Source organism: Botryllus schlosseri, chromosome 4 (genome assembly GCF_051294905.1).
Source record: "Botryllus schlosseri isolate E-star chromosome 4, Bs_hap1, whole genome shotgun sequence".
In the NCBI taxonomy this organism is placed as follows: Eukaryota; Metazoa; Chordata; class Ascidiacea; order Stolidobranchia; family Styelidae; genus Botryllus; species Botryllus schlosseri.
Genome location: NC_137239.1, coordinates 24,983,692 through 25,008,760, shown reverse-complemented (window position 1 = coordinate 25,008,760; position 25,069 = coordinate 24,983,692). Strand labels below are relative to the sequence as shown.

Sequence of the window (25,069 nt, the reverse complement as noted above, 5' to 3'; positions counted from 1 at the left end):
AGATGATGATATCGAAGGGGTGCGAGCAAGGCAAATTATCGAGAGCCACCGTGCTATTCAAGTGATAGTTTCAAATTCACTGAAGGGAAGTTGGCGCACTACGTAGAATTCAAATTCAAACCTGAGAAATCTTGGTCTCCCACTCCGACAATCACCAGCGACACGGGCAATTTCGAGGCATGTAAAATTGCTTCTTTCGTTTCATCTAAATCCGATATTCCACCGTCGGTCAGTAACAAGAGGACGTAATACTTCGACGCATCTTGCGTATTTGTAGCCAACCTGAATGTATCGTTGTATTGACTTTCGTGAATGAATAATGAGGCTGTTCGCATATATGTAAGTAGAGAGATTTTCGGTGATTTAGGGGTAATCTGAGTAAATTATGTCAAAAGTGATGATTTTCGTACTATTCAGAGATTTGTTGAGCTGTTGTATGTACTGCGAAGTGCATGATTCGTGTTTGTTGACGACTGATTTTGATGTGTTCTGATTCCTCCGGTTGATAGTGTCTTTTCTTTTGATGTTCGAGTATACCTTTGGATCTGATGTGACCCACTGCCGCGTAGTACGATGTATTTCGCTCGCTGTATGAACAGTGAAAACTGTAATACTCGGCTTTTTAAATTAAACTTATTTTATCAGATAGCAACGGAGCTCAAACCGCATACACAACGGCACATATTGATAACTCCATCAGTTCTTATAACCAATGCATTTGGTATTGTGTCACCTCATTTACGCATATGGATTTCTGGAGGCTTCCTTATTACGGAGAAAATGCTTGCCATACCGGCGACTGGGTTATACATAGGGTTGCATTGAAAAAAATCAATTTAAAACAAAAATGTGTAAAACAAGGCCCTTGTTTAAAACATGTTTTTATAAAGCCATGACGTCGTGAATATTCAATTGTGATGTCATAGTGGATTGGCATTGACAATTGAATATATATGGTAAATAATAGCTCCTTTGACGAAATATCTGTACTATTGCTGTGGAACCGACTATTTTGAGGGTTCCAACCATCCCATATCGATATATGTCGGCTATATCGGATGGTAATCGTCCGTAGGCTCATACAACATGTTTTTTGGATAGTATTTACACAATTATGGCATAATTTTACAACTTGAAAAAACATAATTTTTTTCAAAAAGCCTCTGTTTAAAGCACTGTATAAAACACGTTTTAAACAACGTGTTTTAAAACACCGTTTGTTATAAATGCAACCCTATAGGTATAGACATATCGATTATGTTCTCTGTACAGGATTGTAGTTTGTACATAAACGACACGTCGCGCATTTCAAACGATATCGAAACGCGGACAGCTGCACCTTCCCACATACCACGAGGCGATTCATTTATCGAATTTCAGATAAATGGCGTGGATTGGTAAACCATTGCTAATTCGGGAACTTAAATCTGCATTTACCACGCTCGCAGTGCTGACACATATTGTGCTTCAACAAGTAGATACAAGTAAATTGTTCATATAATAATTCATTTCAAAAGCTCCACAATCTTAGTTCTTGCGTTAAAGTAATGAGTAATTGGCCATCGCATAGGCTGCACATTACACACTGGTGTCTCTCGATACACTATGTTAACTTCTGAAGTACGATATGTTGATGTTTGCCTCCGAGAGAATATGCAGTAAATATTCATTATGGGAGTTACGCATTGTGCTTGGACACCTCACTGTTCGATGATCCAAGTTCGTTCAGTTGCCCCTTGCCCTTCGTTTCACCAGCGAATACTACGCCATGACAACACCTACAGTGCGAGATACGACACGTGTATACAAAAATGGGAGATTGAGTTATATGACCATGACCATTGAGCAGTGAGCACACGCTTCGCTACAATCTCGTTATCAAGCGCGTACAATTCACTATAATAGTTTATTCGCAAACAATGTTGAAGGCTTTTACACAGCTTCGATGAACGTTAAAATTACTATATTAACATGGGACATACATTGCCACTGTAAAATGGTGGCAGTTGAATTTCGCATACGTCACCAAATTCGGTGGATTAACACGCATCAAGCGAAGCGGAATTACACGCGACCGGATATTACGATGCGCAAATTAAGCATCGCTAGCAGCACCGTGATCGAAATACGCAATTTTGTTGTTTTGAAGCTTGCCAACGGTTCAACTGGAATATTGATGTTCAGTTTTTACTAATACTGCTTAACGTACTATCCAATATATCGACTGCGATGTCGAGCTCTGCCTTAGAAAACAGTAGGCTCGGACGGAATCGGACGCTTGCATTTCCACTGGCGCCTACTAACAGTCCTTTGCGCAGAGCTCCTTTAACGATGTCATCACGGGTTTTTGTGTCAACCGCGTCAAAAGCGACGAACATACCAACGCCTCTCGAACTATTTATTACGCCGGGGTACCGCTGTTCCAAATCTTTCAACGCGGACTGCATGGAATTGCCGGTGTCCCGGGCATGCTTGACCAAATCCTGGGACTTGACCACGTCCAAGGTGTGCTCTAGAATGGGGAATTTGCTCGGATCGCCCATCCAGGTGTTGAAAATTCTGTAACCCTCATCCCATTTCATGTCGTCCGTGAAATAGAACCCGCCAGATATCATCTTCTTCGCAAATGTTACAATATCAGGCGGAGTGGGTGATTTCCAGTGGTCGTGAGCCCAGAATTCGCCTGTTATCGCCATGCCGGTTTGGACTTCGTCGCAAATGAAAGCGACGTTATTTTGTAACGCGATTTCTCGCAATTTGCAAAAGAAATCATTTGAAGCGTGTCTATCGCCGCCTTCTGCTTGTATCGGCTCGATGACCAATCCGGCTATGGGGGCTTTGTGACGCCACTGATGAATCAATTCTTCCACCATCGTGAGACAACGCTGTTCCTCAGCGCCGTTCTCCCTCGTAAATTCCTCGAGCGGATACCGCAGTTTTGGGAAGTCTGCGATAGGCCAGTCGAACGCAGGTATGTCTATTTTGTGTATCCATTTGCTGTGAGTTGTACTGAGGCATCCGAGAGTGCGACCGTGGAAAGCTCCCGCGAAAGACAATATGGAGAGTTCCGGAGAACCGGGCGGTTTATTTATCATGCAGCTACCGATGTTGTCATCGGTGTTCATTGGCAGCTCGCCACGCGATTTTCTTTGGTGCCACATAAACGCAGCTTTGTATGCATTCTCGTTCGAGCATGAGCCGCACGACAATGTAACCACTTGTGATAGACCTTTCGGTGCCACAGACATCATCATTTTCAAATCATCGACGTACGAAGCAGGGGGAAAATTTCCAAGTGCCGCTCTATTAACGATATTGGCGACAGTCGATTCGTCTTTGAACAGATTAACGTATCCCTCATAATTATAGCCCAAGGGCATAGAGGATATTTGCTGAAAGCAGTCCAGCAACACATTTCCGTCTGCATCGACTAAATAATTTCCTTTGCTCCTTTCGAAATCGCAGAAAAAATTAATCGAGCCAATTTGGTGGACCTTATTAGCCTCCTGTTTTAGAGCGATGGTTTTTGGACCTGGCACGTCTTCCGTTACGACCTGTGGTTTGCTGTAACCATGGTTTGATAGATCTCGAAAGGCGACAGTCGAAGAGACCACGCGCTTGAGCCTACAGCGAAACGCCCTGCCGGCAGTCAACATAATTGCAGAATGTATGCAGCGATCGACGTTGTCTGGCGAGTTACAGACAACAAACGTTTTAAAACGCCTGGATGACTTTTAATTACCAACAATCTCATTTTTAGCTCGGTGTGTCACACCCTTTGGGAACGTTTGGAATGACCTCGAGTAACCGAAAATGTTGCAAAACAATGCTGCAGACATGGCGGCGGTAAGCGTCACACTCACAACTACCGATTCCAAGTACAAACAGAAATACTCTCGATACCGAAACATGGCTGAAACTATAGAGACCTACATCCTCTATAATATAGAGTCTATATTGAAACTATCGAATGTAAACATGGAATCACAACGACCGATTTTGAAGCTTCGTTCCCCTTCGCTGAGGTTGAAATCAGAATTGTTTTGCGAAAGCGATTGTGGGATTTCTGGCAATCCAAAAGTTATCTTTCAGAAGGCAGAATTTACTGAATTTGGTCTTGATCGAAAGCTACTATTGCACCGATTCCGAAAATATAATAAATTTAAAAAGGGCCCGTAAATATAATAATTATTCATGTTCGGGCGAACCCGGTGGTATAATGACTTCGTTGCATGATGTTATTTCGCGACTTCCTGACTGCTGTGTCAAAAGACATTGAAATCACCCAAATGTAACAAACTAAAAGACGCACAGTCGCACACGCTTTCAAATCGGTATTTCTGCACTGTCAAATAATTGTTCAATGCGGGATGACAGTTGTCCTGTGGGATTCATATTGGCAGGACAATAACATTCTGAGCCAGCCATTTAGGCGCCTATGGACAATTAAACATTATATATAATATATATATCGAAGATTTCGGTAAGCATAGGGTTACCATATTTTTGGAATCTGAAAAGAGGAAACTCTTTGAAAATTCTCTGACTTACAATTCTGGGGTAAAATCCGGAAAAATGGTTAATTCTTCCCGAGTTTGTGATTGGTTGACTAAAATATGTTATTGTCCTGGTTCAAGTCCCGAAAAGCCCGCCGGACCGTTACTTGAGCGCTGATTTCCTATTTTTCGGTCCAATTTCCTCGTACATTTAACCAAAATTTTCCAAAAAGAAGACAAATTCTCAAAACATTTAAGCGTCCTCCGATGACATTATCAAAAAAGTCAAAAATGATGATGTGTGGTAACCCTAGGTAAGCATAAGCGCAGTCCTTTCCGGCCAAGGTTTTATCGCTGCCGATCGTTATGGCAGACATCTAGAAGCCGCATGTTACATATATCGCGGTGCGTCGTGGAGCGGTAATGGTCGACTCTGAAATGCCCATTCCTATAAATCATACGTGTTTTTTCTTGGGGGAAGTGTGCCCAATAATTAAGATATATGACACCGCGAAATCGGGCAATACGCGAAAATTTTTTGAAAAAGTTGTATAAATTTTCAAAGAAATAATCTATAATTTATGTGAATTCACGAAATAATTTTGGGCCGCCTTCGAGCTCGCGCCCCAATTGGGGGTTTTGGAGTGCGGCAGTTACGGTCCTGCTGAGCACACATTCAAACGCGCGCACATTACAACGAGTACTGTGAAGGTTTATGCAGATATCTCACCATAACGCAAGTACGATGATTTGGAAAGGAAATTGCCTTGTACGCTTGATTTCACTGAATATGTCGGTCATAGAATTCTTTCAAAAATGAGAATCTCACATAGCGTACACAACGTATATCGAGGTGGCAATAACCTAGATCAACACAAAACGTCTACCTGACAGTATATTGATTGTGCGAATAACCAGGGCCGTAACAGCACTTCGTCAGCCCCCCCAAAACGTTGGTCTTGGGCCCCCCATAAGGAGATAAACCGGACTTCTGGGGGGCCTCGCCCCCAGCCCCCCTCAGGCTATACGCTGTTTACCGCTACTTATTATCTGTATTGGGTATCCGTTTTATCAGCAAGCTATATCCGAGTGGACGCGCGGAGAGCGAAAATTTTCTATAATTCATGATTTAATCAGTCGATATGATCAGAAATTGCATATATATTGCTACCAATTGTTATTCTCTCTCTGCTCACGTAATCATATTTACCGGTAGAACAGAGCAGACATGGGGTGATTACATCACGAATGTAATCGATTGCGATTACGATTACTTGTGAATCCCGCGATTACGATTACGATTACGATTACAGCGAAATCAGGAAGTAGTCGATTACGATTACGATTACTTTTCAAAAGTAATCACGATTACTCACGATTACATTTGTTTTGCTTCCTAGAACTAATTTCAGAAGAGATATTTAAGGACAATATAAATAAGGCTTGCGATGAAAAGGTCTCATGTCTCCATGAGATAACAACTTTCTTTATAAATCATACGTCATTTGCTTGTTACGTCATAATGCACCCATTGCCCACCTTTATGCAGGACTATTCGTCGCACCCAACGATTTGCATTCTTGCCAGGTCCGTAACTGCCACACCCCAAACTCCTCAATAGGACAGGGAGCGAGCTCTAAGGGGACTCAGAAGTATTTCGTAAATCAACGTATTTCGAAGAGGGTTAATTACCTTGAAAATTTTCTTCGAGCTTCGGGATTTAATGTCTCTAAATAGCTTGATTTTGAAATGCATACCTTTCCCCCTCAAGAAAAAAAAACATGCATAATTTATAGGAATAGGCATTTCGGTGGCGGTCATTACCCCGCCACGACACACCAAACGACGTATGCAATTTCGGCCAACATGCAACTCCACAAAGTGTGCTACCAAAGAATGACCTTGGCCAAAACGTTGGGTATGTGTCCATTGTCAGTAGCCGTGCTCTGTGGGCGTGACGAATAGTCCGGTCCTTCCAATCTGAGCCCCAACAATGCAAATGCCACCCGGGGCACTCACAGAGGAATGCAGACATGACAATTTGTGTGTGCGTCTCACGACAGTTTTTCCTTTAGTCTGCTACGATTGGGCGACTACAGTATCTTTTGATTATATAAAAGACGGGAGGTCACGAATTAACAACATACAATAATGAAATTATAACAACATACCAGATGCTATAATTATGAATTACTTGCCACCAGCTCTATCGGTCAATCTGAATGAATAGCAATATAATGCAATTACTATTGACGAAATTCAGTCATCAACTTGAAAACTGACCCCCCTATGAGGCCCCAATACCCAGGGTTGTTATGACTCGAGTCATGACTCGACTCTAGTCGCGATTTTTTGGTGACTAGACTTGACTCGAGTCATTTTTTGTATTGACTCGACTTGCACTCGAGTCATTTTGCATGACTCGAACCAAGTCATATGACTCGAGACTAGAACGGCCAAGGCAGACATTCCATGTAACTTCGAAGAATAGTAAAGTTACCACATTATTTGTATTTCGTCTATTAGTCCTCATACTTGGAAATAGGGCTGTAAACTGTGAAAACTGATGAAATTTAATATATTATGAATACGAGCCATTCTATATCACTAGAGCAGAGTTGAAAAAAGTGGGTTGAGCCGGATTGATCAGAAAACTGAACTGTGAACATAACGACTTGGACTCGTACTCGAGTAAAAAAATATGATTCGGACTCGACCCTATACCAGCTGACTTGGACTCGGACTTGACTCGGGGGTGAATTGAAAATGACTCGACTTGACTCGAGTCAAAACTATAAAAGTGAGATTGACTTGTGACTCGGAACATTGTAACTTGGTTATACAACCTTACCAATGCCAACGTTTGGAGTGGGGGATGAATTTCTGTTTTGGTCCTGATTGTACCTACAACCCACGCTAACATGGTGTATAAGCGGATGGCTATGGCGACAGGTATAAATGTCGAGTGAAGAATTGTGAAATAACGATTGGCGCCCGTTTCAAGTAGTGATATGAGAATAAGATAAAGTGAACTTAAAATTCTACCTTCCACTTAATACAGATACTGCAAGCTGCCGTTATGCCGTTACGAGAAGCGGCAAAGAACGGCTCGGTTATGATATATAAACGCAGATGTTGAATACGGTATGGAAGCATAGGCCTACTTCTTCGCTCCGAAGACATATCTGAAGAAAGTCGAGACTATTCGCAATCAAGCTCTACGTATATGTTGCGGAGCGATGGTCAGTACACCAATTTCTGTAATTGAAATTGAATGCAATGATATGCCTCTATCCCTACGGCACTTGTATCTGTGCTTAAAATATAGATATTTTCTCAGCACCCAACAAACTCACCCAACTAGTTCGATATTGGAAGAATCATGGGAAGATATATACAGCCTAATAAATGAGAGATTTTCAACCTTTCGATCCTTAACCAGTGGTGCTGACCTTCGCGATTTGCACGTAACTGGGCAAGTAGTATTAAAAAACCCTCCGTGGATTGCTCAAGAACCTGATGTAGACTCATCATTGACAAAATCATTTGGCAGAAATTCCCCTGCAGAAATTGTTAAGGTGGTATTCCGGGACCATATTTTCTCGAACTACAGTGATCATACACTTGTATATACGGATGGTTCAAAGACATTGTCAGGATGTGGTTATGCCGTATACATTCCTCGGTTGAATGTAAGATTGTCTGCGACGCTTCCTAAATGTTTTTCAATATTTTATGTAGAGTTGCATGCCATCAAAGATGCATTATCGTGGGTTGAAAGGAACACGCAGAGTAAAATTGCTATAGTAAGTGACAGTTTGAGTGCCCTAACCGCTATCGCTAATCATGGATCGGTCAATGACTACGTTGTGAACGATATATTAGAATATATTACAGAACTTCAAAATAACAATAAATCAATCACGTTCATCTGGATACCTGGGCATGCTGGTATTCGTGGTAACGAAATCGCCGATCAGTTAGCCAAAGACGCTGCGTCAAGAAGGGATGAAGGGAACAATCACTTATTACCTCTGCGTGATGCACTGTCCGTTTTAAGACACCATTGTAGATGTGAATGGGATCAGATATACCAAAGCACTGAGACCGGAAGAGCGTACAAGAATCTGCGACCATCAATTACCGACGATATAGCTCAAATTGGAACACGGCGAAGAGACGTAATTCTACTTAGATTAAGAAGCGGCCATTGCAGACTGAATCAACATCTGCATAAGATCCGTTGTTCTGAGACTCCACTATGTCAGCAATGCAATGCAGAGGAATCTGTAGAGCACTTATTGTTACAGTGTGTGAGATATCAACATCAAAGGAGACAACTACATCATGCTGCGCGAATGAGCCGAATAAATTGGGAGTTGAAAGACGTTTTAACAGATCCAACGATATTGGATAATGTTGTACAGTTCGTGATATCTTCGGGACGACTTATATAGTATAGCTAATACATGTTGTATATTCATTATTTGTATAACCAAATGTAGTGTTTGTATATTGTCGGCTAGCTCCTTATATTGAATGTGCATGTTGGTATACCCATAGAACTGAACGATGCTGTATATATTTGGACAATGCAAATTCATGGTAAAATCAAGTATAGAAGTGGCGCACAAAACCTGTGCCGTGATAAGCGCCACTATCACGATTTTTACTTATAATAATAATAATAAACGCAGATGTTGATTTTACCCATCGTAATGTTTTATTTGACGAGTACAAAACTTCAAATCTTTGTCCGGTGTACGTACAATAGATACGTATACTACATAGATAGGCCTACTGCTCGCCAAGCAGCGACGGTCAAACTGCGTTTAACTATAAGCATAACCAAATATCAATATATAAGTTACTATTTGAAACTAGGCAGAGTGGTGATTATTATATTGCTGCGAGGTAGTGGCGTCTGAAGTGTATTGATAACCTGATATACAGCGTGGCTTACACTGTTCTAACAATCACACAACAATGTACATCGAATATATATTTACTACGTGTTGATACTTCTTACGCAAGGACGAGCAAAGCTAATACTTCTGACGTAATAATGAGTAGCGGCGTTCGAAAATCAACCGCTTGCGCCATCAATAACCTGGAATATTATCTCTTCCTTGTTCACGAATGTTCGGTTATGTCATATTCATTGTACAAATAAAAAGTAATCGTTCTTTCACAAAGAAATCGATTAGATATGTGAAGTAGTCGATTACGATTACGATTACTTTGGATTTTTTTCGAATGTAATCGATTGCGATTACGATTACTTGAAAATGCTGTAATCGTCGTAATCGATTACGATTACTAATCGCGATTACCCCATGTCTGGAACAGAGTGAGGTTTGTCTGAAAAGGTAGGACCACTCAATATTAATTGAACATCTTCGGGCGTATACCCGTCGGCAGGAACGAAACAGCACTGTGTCAGCCCCCTCCCCCAAAAAATCTTGGGTCTTGGGCTTCCGTAGGGTGGTAAACCGATCCCCCATCACGTTGTTTGCTTTTGCCACGAAATTATCAGAACTATTTAGTGAGCAAGCGCGAAGCACGAAAATTTTCGATGATTCATGATAAAATCGGGTAATAAGACCGGGAATTGCATATATATTGCGTTCAATTTCTTGTCCTGTCTGCTCATGTTATCATATTCACCAGCAGAGCTGAGTGAGGTGTCTTGGAAACTGTAGGGCCCGTAAATAATAATTAAACATCTTCGAGCGCGCGGACCCGTCGGTATGACTTCGTTACATGATGTTATTTCGTGACCTCCAGTCTACTATATCAAAAAATAAAGAATCGCATAAACGTACTAAACCAGTGCTTTTCAACCGGGGTTGTCGTACACCCTAGGGCAGGGGTTCTCAACCCGCGGGCCGCATGCGGCCCACACACACTTATTTTGTGGCCCGCGACATCTTTCATCATGAACGCAATTGGTACTCTGGCACGGTAATGTTATGGAAGACCGATGTGTCATGCTTGTCGTAGAACATTTGTTGTAAGCTTGTAACGAAGCGTAGAAGCATAAGAATGATAACACGGTAATTTCTTCCGGAGATATACAGATCGCGTGATCTTAGAGAAAACGTTGCTAGCCAGGTGCCAAGACCAGCAATCCACACTTCGAGACATAGTTAAAATTGCCAACGACGTTACAGACGAATTGTTCAAAATTGCTTGGAATATCGTTAAACCCAAGAATCTGCTAGAGAAGGTGTGACTTCAATAAAACTTTAACGTAGCATACTGTGCGAATATTCGCTGTTTCTGGAACTTAGCAGCAAGGCCAACATCACCTGATAAATTCCGAAGCTACAGTTGTCTGATTCAACCGTCACCAGAAGAGTAACAGCAGTGTCAGTCGCATGTTCTGAAACACGTTGCCACGTAGACTACTTTATCCTAGCATTGGACGAATCCACCGATACGCACACATTGCATAGCTATAATTATCCAGATGCGTTTTATCAGACTGGACATATTTCTAGAGGAAATGCTAACGGGGCAAACTTGGGGAGGGGACAAGTGAAAAAACATCAACTTGACAAAGCTGACTTCTGTAACTATTGGTGCAGGGCTCCAGCCATGGAAGGAAAGGAGAAGGGTTGATGGTTTGCTAAGAAATCACCCCAAACGCCTGACTTCTTCTCATATAACCGAGAGCTTGAAGTGATAATGGCCTCTGTAACGAAAAAGTTACCGTAATTTTATACTTGCTCGCTCACTCAATGACGCAGAGAGTCTGTTTCTCTGGTGGAAAGGTTTGAAGGTGCACAAACTGAAATGGAAACGAATGCAATGCACGAAGGGATTTACTTCCGCCGCTGGAATATCGATTTTCTCACAAACAAACAGCAACTGCAAACTTACGGACGCTGCCCATCAATGCTTTAGAATGCATGCAAATGTGCTAAGTGCCCGTATAAGACTGGTAGATAGGCTATAGTAGCCTAAATTTAATAGTAGCCCACAAATACATGGTGATAATGTTCTGCGGCCCGCAGCGTCTTTTTCTGTTAAAATGCGGCCCGTTATACGGGGAAAGTTGAGAACCCCTGCCCTAGGGTGTACCAGAATTTGCAAAGGGTGTACCACTCGGATGGGGTGTACAGGGGTGTACCAGATCCGAATTACAGTGAGCCGATGGCTAGCTATCACAAAGACAGGTTTATGGGTCAGTACAGGTTGATGCACAGGTTAATGAGCAATATGGTACAATGTTATCTCAACTGTAATACTGTACACCGCTTGATTGTGATGTCATAAGCAAATATTTCTCCCATTCATTTAGCCGTCGGCAATAGACCAATGGTTCCGCTTGGTGTTGGAAAGTATGCAGTTATCAACAAACATGTGTTCAGCTAGTCATTTGTCTTTTAGTGATTTTTGAGGAAACCGCCGCGATAGCTCAGACTTCTTGAATCAGTACTTCCTACCCGACGTTAATAAATGTACCGCAATGCACATAAATGAAGTGACGTAGCCAGCCAGGGTCGAAACAGCTTCCATGTTGAAATCGAAAACCTTTTGTTTTAAAATGCCTATTTTATGTCCAATATTTCGCCATACATTTGCAATTTAGTGTTTTGTTATTAGTGATGCAAATTTGCGACAATAGACTGTGTATAGCGGCATACGATCTGAGGTTACTGACATCTCTTGCAGCCCATGTGCTACTATCGACTGTGTGTGGTGTGGGGCAGGCCTGATACGCAGTAGGCTGGTGCGCCTGCTATCATCGCTGATCTGAATTACCGCTTCTGCAGCAGTAGCTTTACCTACTCTCTCCCCAATACTGTTACGTTTAGGTTGATTATAGTTCGTAATGTCATGCTGTTTTGGACTGACACGAAATAAATTCCAATTTGCGTGGCGGGCGGCCCAACTGGCTGCGAATAGACTCTGTGATCAAATACTATTTTATTCAAATCCTAATTTTTTGACGGCAGTAACTCCGCTTCTACTGGTTGGAATTGAACCAAATTTGAAGAACATCATTTTTATAGACAACCTAATACTTTCATGGGGTGAACAGAAAAATTTCACATTTTTCGTTATTTATTTTTATATTATAAATAGAAACTTTCTTCTTCCGTAGCCATGCGGCTACTGGTTGGAATTGAACCAAATTTGGTGTGTAGGCTTAAGTTAGGTAACCTAACAATTTAATCAAGTAGAAGTAGCCAGTACGATTTGAGGAAAAAGTCATTTTTGAAGACCCCTAATGAACAGGGGTGTACGAGTTTTGAGCAAACCTTAAAAGGGTGTACCACGTCGAAAAAGGTTGAAGAGCACTGTAATACTAAACTAAAAGCGGCACACGATTTCAAATTGGTATTTCTTTACTTGCATATAATTGTCTCCTGCGGGACGGTATTATTCTTGTGAGATTCAGATTACCAAGACAGGAACATTCGGCGCCAGTCATTTAGGCGCCTATGAACATTGAACAATCAAACCTATATGTATTTTGTTCATATACCGAATTTTTCAGTCAGCATAAGGGCAGTCCTTTTCGGCCAAGGTTTTCTCGCTGTCGATCGCTCTGGCACACTTCTTGGAGTCGCATGTTACATGGCCTAAAACTTTGTCTTGGTGCGTCGTGGCGTGGTGATGGCCAACGCCGATATGCTCATTTCTTTAAATCTTGCGTATTTTTTTTCTTGGGCAAGAGTATCGAATAATCAAGATATTCGGCAGCTTGAAATCGCGCAAAGCGCGAAAAAAATTTGAAAAAGCTGCCTAAATTTTCAAAAAATACGTTATAATTTATGCTAATTCACGAAATAATTTTGGGCCCTCTTCGAGCTCGCCCCCCAATCGGGGGGTTTGGGGTGCGGCAGTTACGGTCCTTCGAATAACCTAAGAGTTTTTGTCGTGATTGGGAGGTGATTAGGGGGAATTGATACCTGATTTGCTGCCAAGGGGGGTGCTGCTGTGTAGAAAAAGTTTGGGAAACATCTAGTCGCAAAACTACATTTAATAGTAAATACGTTACCATAAAATAGCCTACTGGTATAGTGAACTGGGAATGAGGGTTGTAACGCAAGAGTCACGATTCTTGGTGATTCGACTTGAATCGAGTCATAGTTTCAGATCCGTAATATGACTCGTCTCGAGTCAATTTTTGTTTTGACTCGACTTGCTCTCGAGTCATTGTGCATAAATCGAACCAAGTCTTATGGCCCGAGACTAGGACGGCCAAGACAGACATTTCATTGTAACTTCGAAGAATAGTAAAGTTACGACATTGTTGATATTTCGTCTATCAGTCCTGACAGTTGGAAAATAGGGTCAGAAAGTGCTAAGACCTGGGAAAATTGCTGTATTATGAATGCGAGCCATTCTATATCACTCGAGCAGGCTGAAAAAGTGAGTTGAACCGGATCGCACTGAAAACTGAACAGTGAACATAATGACTTGGACTCTGATTCAAGTCAAAATACTATTACTTGGACTCGACCCTCAACTAGTTGACTTGGACTAGGACTTGACTCGGTGATGAATTGAAAATCATGCGACTTGACTCGAGTCAAAACTATAAAAGTGAGATTGACTTGCAACTCGGAACCTTGTGATTTGGTTACAACCCTGCTGGGTATCAGCAACAGTGTCGAAGGAACCATTCAAACATGATTTTGACGCCAAGCAAAACAACAATTACAGATATCAAAGTTCTTTTTTCATTTAAATAAACAATTTTACATCGCTACAATCCAGATGTTACGATCGCGATTCAAATTTCGCTCCATACTGTACCATACCATATTATGTCCTGTAACGCTACTCTTTCAAAAATCGCGGACGAGGAGACATTAAATTATAGTCTCTCTTATAAAGCTATATAAGGTAGAAATCTGATTCCGATGTGTGCGTGCAGTTTATAACGGCGCCTTCCGGATTTTTTACGTGTGAAAATTGCTGCATGGACCAATGGACCATGTTCGTTCACAATGTTTCTACATATACGTACTCGCAACTGTCATGCATACAATATATATACAGTATACCCACTAGGGTTGTTCAAAATTTGGAAAATGTTTGGAATTCTGCGTGTCCATCGCTTATTCTGTAGATTATTGTTAAAAAACAATAATGGGCTTGAAAGAAGCTCATAGGAAAGCCGGCAATATTTGTCTAAATGCGTTTGAAAGTAGCCGTCGGCGAGTGGGCGGGGAATCGATGAAGTGGGCGGGCAAAGAGAAGCCATTAATCCTGATTGGTTGAAGCCGGTAATAATAAGCTAATGATTGGATGAAAGACCGACTTTGTGAACACTGCTGGTAACGATTTTTGCGTGCTGTTGTGCAGTCGTTTCTGTTGGTGGCATTACAGACATGACATATTGCCTTTGTTAATGTTGTCATCAAGAGTCCATAGTACAACATTGCAACCGCCTAAGTTAATATCTACCTGCAGAATGTGTATAAGTGCTATGTATTGCACAGGGGCTCTCGCTAGTTGAGATACGAATAAACTAGATGCATGCATCCTGCTACCTTCAACCTTTCCAAAAGTTACTGACAGTGAGTGAAACTCAAAAATTTACCACCAGGAGTCAACATCTTAGTAGTACTTGTTATGACTAGTCGACGTCTCACCCATAGACGAACGCATATTACACTTTTTATTCACAATTGAATGAAGGCGAAAAGCACCATTTACAAAAGACATTAAAAAAGTACGTTGCAGATCAGTGTTGCATTGTTAGGCACAAGTTGCAGATTACAGGCTTTTGATTAGAGTTGACTTCCTGCTGTCTCCAACTGTCTTCCTATGCTGTTCCACAGATTGAAGCATACTGTCTCTTTGTTGTTCATTGTCAGTCAAGATTGCAGCATATTCTGTGCTTAGCTTTACACCTCGTTCTGCGGCATCATTAACGACTTTGACAGAACTGATGTAGGAGCTCATTCTGGTGTAGGAATCTGATAAGTGCCAAACATCAACCGGCTGAGCTAGCCACGCCCTAGAGCATTCAAAAATATCAAATATGTACCACGACTGTGGCCCAATAAAATCAGACAAAGTAGTGTCCTTGTTGATGTGTAAAGTTGCATTCAACGTGGGCGGGCCTCTCCTGAAACTTGAAGCTCGCTCTACCTGCAGGAGCGTCTTTGCCATATTTTCTCGGGTTTCATTGCTTTCATTCGGCGAAAACAAGGCATATACAGCGGTTTGCTCCACGATATACCAGTCATGCTTTAAAAGCTTTTGTGAAGCAGCTTTGGAAACTTGTTCATCATGTAACTTGTAACTCAACATGTCCTGGATGAATCTCAAGTCATTACCGGCTGCATCACGACCGATGCTGGAAGCAACCCAGGCAGGGATATAAAAGAGAACTAAAAATACATTGAAGCGATGCAGCAGTTCCACTTCTTCAGATTTGTAATGGTAACTGATCAGCCTACATGAACATCTTCTGAGCATACAGAATTGTGCCCATCCACCTTGCATGATGTGTTGCACAAGGTTTGTGATGATGTATATCTCCATCTGCACCGAGAAGAGCAAGAGCATTAGCCACACATTGTTTGTAGTCATCCCGTGTGAAGAAATCTTTTCTGGCGAGTAGTAGCTTGAAGTTCTCAACTGTCATTGCTGCTCGTTCTTTAAAGCATATAGGAATAGTCAGAGTCTTGAATTGCTGTTTTCTGTCAAGACTGCTCCAGCTCTTCTTAAGGTGAGCAAACCATGTGTTCTCTGGTCCGGTTGTTGCTTTTCCAAATAAACATTTCCAGACGTATTTGACTACTAGCTCATACACATGGTGGCGACACGCATGTTAAAAAACCTTCTTTCCTAGAAGGTCCTCAAGGATCTTCGCTGCACCCTTCTTCCAGCCGCTGTTGCTTGCTGTGGTGTCGAAACCAAAGCTGTTACAGCATATTGTATATCCCACTTTTTAATTATGTCGAAAGTAGTTTCAGCTTGTATCTGACCTGCCGCACTTTGTATCTTCTGAATTCCAAGTAGTTTTCCTTCCGAGTATTGAGGTTGACAATATAGAACAATTGACAAAGCTTCATACCCTCTTTTGAAGATGATGAAGATGCTAAAACAACATAGTCACAACTTGAGTCGTGTGAAACGTTATCAACAGTTTGATCTGCAATGGCTGCTGTTTTCTTTTTGAGGTCTTTAGCCAGAATTTTGTCTCTTCTCGACATTAATGACTGGCGAGATTGCCGTTGATCTTCATAAAATGCAATGTCTTCAAGCTCTCTTTCATGTGATAGATAAATGTCATTTTCTATTGTTGTTATGGCATCTCTACCTCCAGTGGCGGCTCGTGACAATATCGGGTGGTGGGGCAAGGGCTGCGAGCGACTTTTATCAACATGACGTCACAATGACGTTTTTCAACGTAAAAAAGTAACTTTAATATGATGGTCACATGAATTTCCCGACAACAGTGATTTTAACGTAGGTGCCGCGAGAGGTTTGCCGGTGAGCCGTGACTTGAAGTGTGGTAACAAATGTTTTATTCATTTTTTTTTCATCAAAGGATTATTTTACATAATGTACGTGAACTAAGAATCGTCCCTATGCCACGAATCAATTATCAGGTCATCCTTAGTAGCATGCGTTATGATTTCATGGTAGAGTTAGAGATTACGCAAATCGATAGGCCGTCCGAAAGTGTTTCGTACACGATCCTGGTGTGTTACGACCACTGAGCTGGTGGTTACGAGTTATGACCAGGTGATAGGCAGCGGAGGTACCCGGCGTACGATTGGATCAATGGACTGGACAATTTCTATCATCATCATCATTGGTTTATTAGCAATTTTATCAGTTCAATACACCACAAAAATGCGATACAATGAAAAGACAGGAATATGTCGAAGCGACAAGGAGTAGTCTTCTAGACCTTTAATTTTCGCTCTAAAGGCAACTGCGTAAACTAGCCTACGTACGGAGCAAAGATTCAATACGATTCATGTTCGCACTTGACTTGACCAGACTAATTCCAATGACTAGAACTCGAGAGATTGCGTAAGCCTAACTGCAAAGGTCAACGACTTCGGACACATACGCAATTGTTATCTCATAGATTGGGCCTGTCATATTGAATCCAGAACATCAATTTGAATGGTCTTTGAAGAACTAAGGACAGCAGCCTCGGAACTTCGGTCTCGGAACAACATAGTACATTTTGGCCTTGAAACTGGAGATTGTGACGCAACACATACGGCTTACTGTCTGCTGCCAAATCGCCGTTGGAAAATATATTAATCAATAAATACATGAATGAAAGCCAAAAACTTAGCATACTGTTACATGAAATCATCGAGAAGTAGCATTCGCAATCTCATAACCCATTCCGGCATGGTACACTGTCAAAATCAATCCAAACAGACGAACACCGAACTTTGAGTAAAATAGATCGAGGAATAGGCTGATCGTTAGCCGACATCGAAAATGAAATAGCTATCGCATTTGACAGGGGATTGTAAGCAAATGGTTTGAAGGCCACAATTTCACAGTGAAATGCACATTGGCGAACATAAAATTATGTGAATATTTGAATGCAAACCGAGAATCTTAGTTAGCTGTTTCATGCGATCATCGAGATATACCATTGGAAATATCATCACCGATCTCGTTATGGAACGCAGACTAGATTAGCACAGACAGACACCGGCTTTTCCGGGAGATCCGCAATGATGTAGGTAGGCTAAGTATCAGATCAGCGCGCATCTCTACCATACTCGACCTCGAAAACGAAATAACTGCCTCAATCATTGAGCGTCAACTTTAAGACTTGGCACCGCGTTCGATACTAAAATCAAGACATACCGTGCAAAAGCTCATGACAGATCTAGGTATGGAACATCGTTAAAATCAATAGAGACCAATAACGGCTTTTGCGTAAATCTGTTAGCGATAAATGAAGAGTCAGCTCTCACTCGACTTTGGAAACGAAATTACCACCCACATAGTTCAGTGACAAACTTAAAACTTATTACAGCGGTCGATACTAACATTAAGACTTACTGTGCCAAATATCATGACCGATCTCGGTATGGAACATCGTCAAAATCAATGGAGACCAATACCGACTTTTGAGTAAAATCTGTTTGCTGTACAATGTACATGATAGATCAGCACACGCTGAACTTCGGAAACGAAATTACCACCCTTATCTTTGAGTAGCAAGCCTGAAACTTGGAGCAGTGCTAAATACTACCTTCACGACATATCGTACCAAGTTTCAAGAATTATCATGGTGCGAAACACCGTCAAAATCGACATATACCAGCAAAGGTCGAGTCAACGCATATCACGGTAACCGAGTTCAGATATAGATACGAGTGTTACATCACACCTTAAGGGCGACAGGCATAGTTGCCCCACTTGCTCGGCCATTTTACGAATAGGAGAGAGTAAATCACCGTTTCTTTATTGTGCGCGGCTTTGAGAGAATAGATAGTGAAAGCTTGTTATGAGCGCTACCGGGGCAAGCCCCGTCTAGGCATTCACAAAGCGAAAACACAGAAGAGAATTCGATTTTCGCAGAGACTTCGCTATGTATGGGCTGGGCATTTGTTAGCGAAAGCACAAGAATAATGCGGGTTTCGCCGTGATCTCGGTATATACTGATTGCTGTGCGTCTATAAATGGTTAAATTGTTATTGAACAGAATTTTAGGTGGGGCAATGCCCCAGTTGCCCTATAGGACGAGCCGCCACTGTCTACCTCCAATATCCCACAGCTTGTCCAAATTATCAGTGAATTTTCTCCTCTTACCCTTGGAATCACTTTCCTGTTTCGGATTCTTTTTCAGATCACGCCATCTTTCGTGCAGGTTTTGAAGTGATCGCACCACATGTGATTTCTGCATTGTCGCAATTCTCGCCATTTTCCACACAGTCATTACATCATCCATCACCACAGTACATAGTTCATGAGTAGGGGTTGACTGAGGACAATGCTCTTTCAGATGCAGCAAGTAACTCTTCACTTCTCGTATAGTGGGTAATCTCGAGCCACAGATGTAATTGCAAGTATATCCGACCAAGTAGGCAAGTACTGCTCAGATTTGGATCTTGTTCTTCGCTGCGGCATGTGTGCAATCTTTCGCCGTTTTGCCTCTGCCATGACTGCACTATTGTTGCTCCAAATCATAAACTACTGTTATCGACTCTGAAGCATTCAAAGAAGACATGTTACAGTACTACTAATGACTCATCAACCCACAACGCGCTTGTACAGAATAGTGCGGAGCATGGACCGGAGCCGGATTGGATATCCGGCCGGATTTTTACAATTTTGGCCGGACCGGATTGGAGCCGGATCAGTACTTTTTCTCTTACGGCCGGAGCCGGATCACTACTTTTTTGATCCGGCCAGAATTTCTATGGATAAGCATGACTTTTATATGGATAAGCATGACTTTTATATGGATAAGCATGACTTTTATAACTATATAACTACTAACCAACCACACGTAAGTAACCTCCAAGCCAGTGTGAACATAAACGAGGCATATTTATCAATTCACGGAACCTCCGTACCGAGTAAGGCCGGATTTCTGGCCGGACTTTTTCATTTTTGGCCGGACCGGATCGGAGCCGGATCAGTACTTTTGCGGATACGGCCGGAGCCGGATCGGAGCCGGACCAGAGAATTGAACAACCGGATCGGAGCCGGACCAGAGAATTTGTCGATCCGCCCCGCACTAGTACAGAACCACAACCGCTACTAACAGACTCTACCTCAGCAAAACAGACTTTCAATTTAGTAAAGCCAAGCTCCCGAATCCGAGTCAGCTGTTGCAGTAATCAGTGAAGCTTAGCCGATTACCCAATCAAGAACCGTGGTTTCGTGATTGCCCGCCTCTGCTGTCGGTTGCCCGCCCACTCTTCAACAACGACTTTCAAACGCATTTAGACAAATGTTAGCGGCTTTCCTGCGAGCTTCCTTCAAGCCCATTATTGTTTTTTAACAATAATCTACAGAATAAGCGATGGACACGCATAATTCCAAACATTTTCCAAATTTTGAACAACCCTAATACCCACATACATACCGAGAAAGTTCCTTTACAATCGGTGCGAAATTCGTCGGTTCGATTTGTTTGATTTTGGTCAAGCAGTTTTGGTAAGCGTCGAGAACACCTTGAATCGTGTGGCAGCGGTCGTTAGATGAATCGAAGTTCTGCAAATAGTATGATTTGCAGAGCTTCTTTCATGGAGATGGTATCATGCTGCTGATAAGACATACGAGTGCACATTGTCAGATACCTACCAGCGGAAAAAATCCGCACGATGTATTGCTGGCTTGTGGTTCTGCACCAAACCCGTATGCGGGAAAGAGTCCGTCGGTATCGTAATGCTGTATTACTTCTCCAACTGCCTACAGAAGGATTTCTGATTCAGGTTATAAAAGAATATATTTAGCAAATGAGAATATCTAACTTTGATTGCTTGATGATAATAGTTTGGTTTGTTCGGGTCGTTGTGATGCAACGAAGTATTGCTATCTGGACTGCCGTTCGACGAAGATAAATCGATGGCCACAACGAAGTTCATCTCCGTTCTGTAATGTTGAGATCGATATATCATTGATCCTCACAGCAGTAATGAAACCTTTTTAGTTGAGCCCCGGAGATTATTGGGGATGCCGGTTTTAGCTTGGAGGCGATTGCGAGAGGATGTGTTACATCAGTAATGAGAAAAGAGAGGATGGGGAAATGGTATGCTTGCTTCAGGTGTGCTGGATGTGCAAATAATGTTACTGCGGTTTGCTGGGGTACAGACAACATGGGATTCCCGTCCACGATTGACAGGAAGGAAACAGCATACAATCATTAAAAATGCCCCGCGTAGGGCTGTGTTTAAAACAAAATCAATTTAACACGAACATGTTTAAAACAAGGTCATTGTTTGAAACATGCTTTTATTGTTTGTTATAAGCCACGACGTCACGCATACTAAATTGTGACGTCATGGTATTCACAATTGAAAATATAGGGTAACTATAGCTCCTTTGACGAAATCGGCTTCGAACCCCTGTCATATACGGATCAAAAATATCTTCAACTAGGACTACATCATCTTGCAGCATTCAAACGGTCGGTAGTCATCATCATCAGAACATTCATTCCGTACCAATGATCTATGTCTACGTACAATAGCTGTTGAACCGACTATTTCGAGGTTTCCAACCATCCCATATCGTTCAAGTCAGCTATATCGTCCGTAGAATCATACAACGTGTTTTTGGAAAGTATATTTACACAATTATGGCACAATTATTCAACTTGAAAAAAAAAATATTTTTTAAAAGGCCTTTGTTTAAAACACTGTCTCTAAAACATGTTTTAAACAAAGCGTTTTGGACAACCATTTGTTTTAAATGCAACCCTAGCCCCGCGCCTCTGAACTAAATATGTGTCATGTCACTCAAGAGCTTTGACTATCTTAGGCTATTGAGGATCAATCAAGCTCTTGATGCAAGATGGGAATTCGTATATTCTGCAGCCAAGCAGAAAGCTGGAGTTTGTGTTTAATCATTAGCATGGTCTACTAGGGCTAATCTTGCTAATGCAAATAAAATTGCTTCACGAAAATGCGGAACGCATAGCCTACTATAGATAGGCCATACCCTGATTTGATGAAATCTACGAAAGACGGGCGGTTTTCCAGTCGACATGTTTTCAGACACACTTCACCAGAATGCAGATAACCCTTTTGCAGTCTCTTTTTCGGATTCATACACTGGAGAAAGATTCGAATGGTTTCAGTTATTCGTAGAATGTCAGTAGAACTGTTAGTCAGTACTCTGAATATTCTTTCTCCGTCGCTTTCGGTTAAATCTTTTAGAGTTGTCGAGAACGTACCGATCATGCTATGCCTGTTGGAGCATTTAAAGACTTGAATGAACAATTTTACATAAGTACGTTAACCACGTATAACGTGTGATTCATATCATACTAAACAATATCCTATGGAAATAAAGGCGTAGCGTATATAACGATTGAGATACGATATACTGTTCGTATGGAGCTATCACTCCAAACCAGAGGATTCCGGCATCTTAATGTCATTAGGCTATGGAGCGTAATCGTATACATGGATATATTGTTTCGACTTAGTCAATTTTAGTTCAATCACAATTATATGTCGTGAATATTCAGCAGGGTTACCATTAGGGGCATTCAAAAATGACTTTTTTTTCTGAAATCGTACTGGCTACTTGATAAAATTGTTAGGTTACCTAATTTAAGCCTACACACCAAATTTGGCTTACTTTCAGCCAGTAGCCGCATTGCTACGGAAGTAGAAATTTTCGATTTATTATGCAAAAATAAATAACCAAAAATTTGAAAATTTTCGGTTTACCCCATGAAAGTGTTGGGTTGTCTATAGTAACAATGTTCACCAAATTTGGTTCAATTCCATCCAGTGGAAGCGGAGTTATTGCCGTCGAAAAATTTGGATTTGAATAAAATAGTATTTACGGTGGGGACCACAATAATAAATAATTGAAGAATTGGTCACCGTAAATACTATTTTATTCATAATCCAAATTCGAATGAGATATAGGGAATCAGCACTCAAGTAACGATCCGGCGGGCATTTCGGGAGTTGAGCCAGAAAGACGACCTTTCTTAGTGAACCAACGGAAAAACTCATTAAAAGTGGCTACGTCAGGAGTCGAGCCGAAAAGTTGACCTTTGTTTTAGTCAATCAACTACAAACTCGGAGTAAATTTACCAATTTTTCCGGATTTTTCACCGGTAATGTAAGGCTGAAAATTTTGAAAAAGTGTCCTCTTTTCAGATTCTCAAAAATATGGTAACCCTACATTTAGAGACTACGTTAGTTAACACTCACTTTCCGCCACGATTCCAGTCGAAAATCTCTACCTTCAGATTCCTTCCATAGTCGGCGTTACACAACGTCGAAACCGGTATTTCCGTGGGCCTCCACTTAGGATTAAGGGTATTTTTAATCACCTCGGTTTTGTGACAGATTGTGTATCTGAAATAAGTTTTGGAGGATGAGAAAGTTTCAAAATATTCACCGTTGACGGACATCGATTTAGCTTCGGAACCGTCTTTTCCATGTCTTGTTTTCTATATCGGAGGTGACAGGCCATGCGATCCTATTGATATTTATTAGTTAGGACCCTTTATGTGATACAGACGCATGTGAGATGTTGATGAATGAAATATCATTTCTTTAGTGAAATATGTCATGTCATGCCATATTCCATGCTACATTTCAGATTTGAATACCATTAGGAGTGTCCATGATACGCTGGCCCATATTTTCCTACCTATAGTTTGCGATATGATAGATATTGCAGTGCAGGACTAAAAATTACAAAACTGCTCGATTTAGATTTAGAAGGTGATGAGCTGTTTGCCGGATCCTCTTCATAATATTTGTATTTGCATGGCAATGAAGTTGTAGCTATTGATTATATTAATACATCGACTTCGCCCAGCAATTGTAATGCATCCCTGTTCAGACTCCAGAGGAGCCTTTTTGCACCGAAACTTGTGAGGCGATCCCATAGACTTATGAGTAATATTTGTGATCATTCCAACGGAGTATTACGAATCCGGCGGTATGCGACTTGTCAATACAAAGAAATACCTATTCTACAATTTATTTCATTCATTTCGTATGTATTGTACTGAAGGGCCTATTGCGGCTTACGTTCTGTCAACATTTTGTCTTGATATAACCATGAACGGATCGGATTTTCCGAATATATCTTTGCGATCCAATTTTCTTGCGCTCCACTCCATATAAACGCTTTCCTTGAACGGCGTTAGTTCTTCCGCGGCTATGATAACCGTTCCTCTGTCTGGTTTACCTTCAATACTGAAACAACGTTACGATTACCGCGAAAATCTATACTGAGACGAGATAAAATTAATTCGGCGAAACTATTGGACAATCATAAAACGGTATGCTTTGATCACTTTATAGAAACAACAATTGATCAGAGATTATACACCTCAACGTTGCGTGGTATCTTGGTTTGGCCCTGACGATTTGTCCGAGAAGACAGAAGCACCGTCCGAGATAGGTCTGGAATCGGGATAATTGACGTGGGTATTGTCAGCAATGCAACATTTCAACAGTATATGTAGCCAACTCACGTGCTTTTTCAAATCGTCGCTTTTAGAGTCAACATCGTACCTGGAATTTGACGAATGACTGTTGAGAGACATATAGCGTATAGCAGTGGTCGGGATCCTATGGCTTGTGCTCTTGGGTATAATATATGGCTCTTTGCCAAATAATTATTTTTGTATTGAATTGATCAATATTGCAGCGACTTGTTGGTCAATTTTCATAACGGCCAAAATATTTATTCTCGTTGCAGTATAAACAAATAAACATGCCTTGGAGAAGAAAAGACAATGTCGTCTTCGGGTTTAGGTGTTCGGAACCCTCTTTTCAAAACCATCAAATTTAAGTTACTGTCACGCCGGCGGCCAATATCACTCGCGAATTCTATGTACCCGACTAGAAATCTTGAATTGTGCGATACGTTGATTAATGAAAGAGCTTAGCAGACACGGCGCC

At 41.4% G+C, this 25,069-nt stretch overlaps 3 protein-coding genes across 4 annotated transcripts in view; all 3 read right to left on the bottom strand.

The window, feature by feature from the left end:
* The window catches only part of LOC145437552 (uncharacterized), a 122,666-nt gene that overhangs the window by 23,258 nt on the left and 74,339 nt on the right, over nt 1-25,069 (bottom strand). The window lies entirely within an intron of this gene.
* The window catches only part of LOC145437546 (copine-5-like), a 33,493-nt gene that overhangs the window by 1,161 nt on the left and 7,263 nt on the right, over nt 1-25,069 (bottom strand). Inside the window, exons 4-13 of the mRNA XM_080314813.1 lie at nt 24,640-24,679; nt 24,495-24,568; nt 24,191-24,358; nt 23,360-23,506; nt 22,304-22,376; nt 22,128-22,240; nt 20,939-21,059; nt 20,769-20,876; nt 20,551-20,678; nt 122-282 (exon numbers count right to left, since the gene is read on the bottom strand). Of these exons, the coding sequence (XP_080170939.1) occupies nt 122-282; nt 20,551-20,678; nt 20,769-20,876; nt 20,939-21,059; nt 22,128-22,240; nt 22,304-22,376; nt 23,360-23,506; nt 24,191-24,358; nt 24,495-24,568; nt 24,640-24,679 (1,133 nt within the window). The remainder of the gene's footprint in view (nt 1-121; nt 283-20,550; nt 20,679-20,768; nt 20,877-20,938; nt 21,060-22,127; nt 22,241-22,303; nt 22,377-23,359; nt 23,507-24,190; nt 24,359-24,494; nt 24,569-24,639; nt 24,680-25,069) is intronic.
* Nucleotides 1,888-3,885, bottom strand: LOC145437549 (4-aminobutyrate aminotransferase, mitochondrial-like). Its single transcript, XM_080314817.1, has one exon. It carries the CDS (start codon nt 3,654-3,656, stop codon nt 2,181-2,183), a length of 1,476 nt encoding a protein of 491 aa, XP_080170943.1. The 5' UTR covers nt 3,657-3,885; the 3' UTR covers nt 1,888-2,180.

Bases quoted from the DNA above. Each gene is read 5' to 3' on its own strand.
- LOC145437549 (XM_080314817.1), bottom strand. From the start codon at position 3,656: ATGTTGACTGCCGGCAGGGCGTTTCGCTGTAGGCTCAAGCGCGTGGTC.